General features: G+C 53.5%; 1 protein-coding gene across 1 annotated transcript in view; it reads left to right on the top strand.

Annotated features, from left to right (window-relative positions):
• The first annotated feature begins 491 nt into the window (after positions 1-491).
• PCDH20 (protocadherin 20) overlaps positions 492-1,896 on the top strand; it is a 5,726-nt gene continuing 4,321 nt past the window's right edge. Inside the window, exons 1-2 of the mRNA XM_006171060.3 lie at positions 492-716; positions 1,753-1,889. Coding sequence (XP_006171122.1) covers positions 585-716; positions 1,753-1,889 — 269 coding nt within the window. The 5' untranslated portion in view covers positions 492-584. The remainder of the gene's footprint in view (positions 717-1,752; positions 1,890-1,896) is intronic.

The raw sequence follows: 1,896 nt of genomic DNA, 5'->3' as shown, positions 1-1,896 counted from the left end.
TTAAGCCTTCACGGAATTCATATATTTGCTTTTCTGGTTCACGCTGCGATACAAAGAAGTTGAGATTCTTCCCCTCCGCTGAGAAAAGTGCGTTTTCTTGTTCTGCGCAAACATTGCTGTGTCCAAGTCTCTAGGAAGAGAAACTGGTGGCAAAGCAGGCGTACTGGGGCCACGCCTGGGCTTGATGCACCGGCCTCCTCTCTCTCTTACATTCAAAATCAAATGCAGGCGTATTTATTTATTTAAATTCTCCCTCTCTTGCTAGCAACCTGTGGACTTCGGATCTGAGCGGTGCGGCTAGGAGGCTAGGAGGAAGGCTGGTAGGCACGCGTTCCGGTGTTCGATCCGGTGGCTCTTCGTGACTGTCTTCAGTCCCCCACCTGGCTTCCTCTGGAGGGGTCTGGAGGTACCTGCATCCGGGACAGGAAACCATGAGCCTACCCTTCTGCCCCCCTTTATTGTCGTCCTTAATTGACGAGCCGGTGACTATTGGCTGAAGTTCCCCCAGCGATTTGCATGAACGGAGAGGGAGTGTCTTCTGCCGCCCTCCCGTCAGGAGCGCGCTGACTGCAGCCTCCCTGGGAATGCGCGGCCGAGGGAATGCGCGCTGCTCGCGGGCCCTGGCAGTGAGCTGGCGCTCAGCGACCTGGCACCCGCGCCTGGATATGGGGCGTCTACCTCGTCCCAGGAGCAGCACCAGCCACAGAAACCTGCCGGTAAGAGTTGGGGTCCAGGGGCCCGGCGACCCCGACAAGTTGCAGTACTGTGCAGCAGTTCGCACTCCTTGATGTTTTTCCAAGCTTTTGCCTTAATCCAAACTTCACTGAGAGGCTGGGGGGTGGGGAGAGTTTGAGCTAATGTGTCTTCATTTGAGCAAGGAACGAGCAAGTCCTTGGGTCGGATGAGGAAGTTTTTGGAATCAAATGAGGTGGAGGGGGTCGGGGGTGCTCTCAGTCCTCTTCAAATACAGAGATTGGGAGACGGCTGCCTGAGCCAGGCTGTGACTGTCTACTGCAACTGACAAATTGGTTTTGCATAATCATTTTTCGCGTTTACTTCGCTTTCCCCGAAGGGAGGGGGATTAGTGAGGGCTTGCTAGGGGGTGGAGATCCAGATCCTTTCGATTAGATTTTAGATCCGTACTAAAATGAAAATCATTCCTTTCGACCTAAAATATTTAGGGGAAGGGGGAGTGAGGATGGATGATTACTATGCTTTCCTTATTATTGTTGTTATTATTATTATTGCTATCCTTGTTGTTGTTTTCTTCGGTCTCATAGTGAGCGGTGTTAATTCATTTCATGTTCTAGGACCCCGATGGCAGATTCATTTCAATGGAAAATAAATCGCCCACCTCTGGGCGAGCCCTTCTGCCAGCCCTTTCCCCAAACCTACCCTGGAGGTTTTCCCGTGGTGTTGCGCAGTCCCTGAGTTGGAGTCCTCGCTGCCCTGGCGTGTGTGTCCCGGGATGCTTTACGGTTTGGGATTCTCAGTGTTAACTGGACGATGGGGGTGCGGGCTGGAAGGCAGGGAGAATAGAAAGTGAACAGAAAATTTAACTTTTGGAAGCGATATTGCCCCCACCAGTCTTCTGCAGCAAGTTTCCGCTTCAGCCGCTTCTGCCCGGAGATTTTGCTTTGGGGAATCCGGATGGGGCAGCTTGAATTCCCGAGACACTGGTGCCTAATTTTGATTCTGACCCCTGTATTTCCGCGTGTGTGTAATGAACCTTCTCCCCTCCCCCCATTCCAGCATCTGATTCTGTTTTTCCTCTTCGTGGGACCCTTCACTTGCCTCGCGAGCTACAGCCGGGCCACGGAGCTTCTGTACAGCCTGAACGAGGGACTGCCGGCGGGGGTGCTCATCGGCAGCCCGGGCGGAGGACTGCGGCGCGGG

Source organism: Tupaia chinensis, unplaced genomic scaffold (assembly GCF_000334495.1).
Source record: "Tupaia chinensis unplaced genomic scaffold, TupChi_1.0 Scaffold149241_1, whole genome shotgun sequence".
Lineage (NCBI taxonomy): Eukaryota > Metazoa > Chordata > Mammalia > Scandentia > Tupaiidae > Tupaia > Tupaia belangeri.
Note: the sequence above shows the minus strand (reverse complement) of the source record. Positions and strands in the feature narration are given on the sequence as shown.